Below are 1,243 nucleotides of genomic sequence, written 5' to 3' on the forward strand. Positions count from 1 at the left end.
GTTGAACCGCTGACAACACTTAAATACTTTATGCTTTCACCTGCGCTTCCTTCCATGTCATCCAATATACGAGACACATTTGCATATACTTCCTCATTCACAAGCAGCTTCTGCTCTCCATCAGTGTATAACTTGTTCAGTGCGTCAGAAAGGCAACTGATATAACAAACGGACTCATGTAAATTGTTTTTAAAGTGGTCGTCCACCAGGAGGCATGGTACTTCGTCTTCCCAACCAATGCAATAACAAAAAATTTCAAAATAAATAGCCCTACAGTCGCGGCATTCATAATCTACAATTCCCCACGCAAAGGTGCAAAAATTAGAAGCTAAGATTTCATCGAACAAAGAAAATATATATCACATGCGTATAGTGCCAATTGTGAGGAAGTTTGTGACAACGTTACAGAATAACATAACCACAAAGTCTCTCATAATCTGTTTAATAACTCAACGTTTTCATAAGGAAGCAAAAAAATTTAGCGGCATCCCCGCTTACTGGATTTTTCTCTATAGTACGTGCGTTTGCTCAAAAAATCAGCGAAATTTTAGCACACCCTTTGCACAAATTTGCCGATTCCTATATTGCATTGATGACCAAGCCCCAGGATAGCCTATACTTACGACACAACTCTTTCCGAATTTAAATCGGCTCGCATCACGATGCCATTAACACGAGAAAATATTATCACTGGGCCAAAATATTTTTGAAGATAATTCATTATCACTTTCACCAACCATTCACTGCAAAGTCAACCGCGTCAACAACGTGGAATTAACTTTGGATGAGTCAAAATATACCTTTTGTCTGACAACAACGAAGGGAAGATGTAAAGCCCCGCGGGGTCTCAACTCAAGGGAGTTGGACCTTAACTGAAGCCAAAACAAGCCCGTTCCACGCCTCCATCCCGCCATAACCTTCCAATATCGGAATAACCCCAACACTACTAGAAAAAAGATGAAATGGCATAAACGTTGGGTGCAATAAGACGTTAACAAGTGGGACAAATAGTCGCGGACCTTTAAAGTTTGCCAAAAAGCGCAAACAATTACCCCTTGCAACGACACATGAAACTGAAGTACTTCGAAGCGGTGATGTGTCATCGACAACGCATCTGATGGCAATTTACCATTTGATCCTGCGAAAATCTACATATTCCTTGCCTCAAGGTTTATCGATCAACTACACTGCGGAAGGCCAACTGCGACCCCACAAATGCATGCCGCCTTCCGATTTCACAATA

The 1,243-nt window shown here is 41.2% G+C and overlaps 1 pseudogene across 1 annotated transcript in view; it reads right to left on the minus strand.

Annotated features, from left to right (window-relative positions):
* Nucleotides 1-230, minus strand: part of TEOVI_000182900:pseudogene — a 924-nt pseudogene extending 694 nt beyond the window's left edge. The window contains exon 1 of the mRNA in view: nucleotides 1-230. This exon is cut by the window's left edge and continues 694 nt beyond it. Within this exon, the coding sequence occupies nucleotides 1-230 (230 nt within the window).
* Nucleotides 231-1,243: the final 1,013 nt, after the last annotated feature.

This window comes from Trypanosoma equiperdum (genome assembly GCF_001457755.1).
Source record: "Trypanosoma equiperdum strain OVI genome assembly, contig: ctg_439, whole genome shotgun sequence".
Classification (NCBI taxonomy): domain Eukaryota; phylum Euglenozoa; class Kinetoplastea; order Trypanosomatida; family Trypanosomatidae; genus Trypanosoma; species Trypanosoma equiperdum.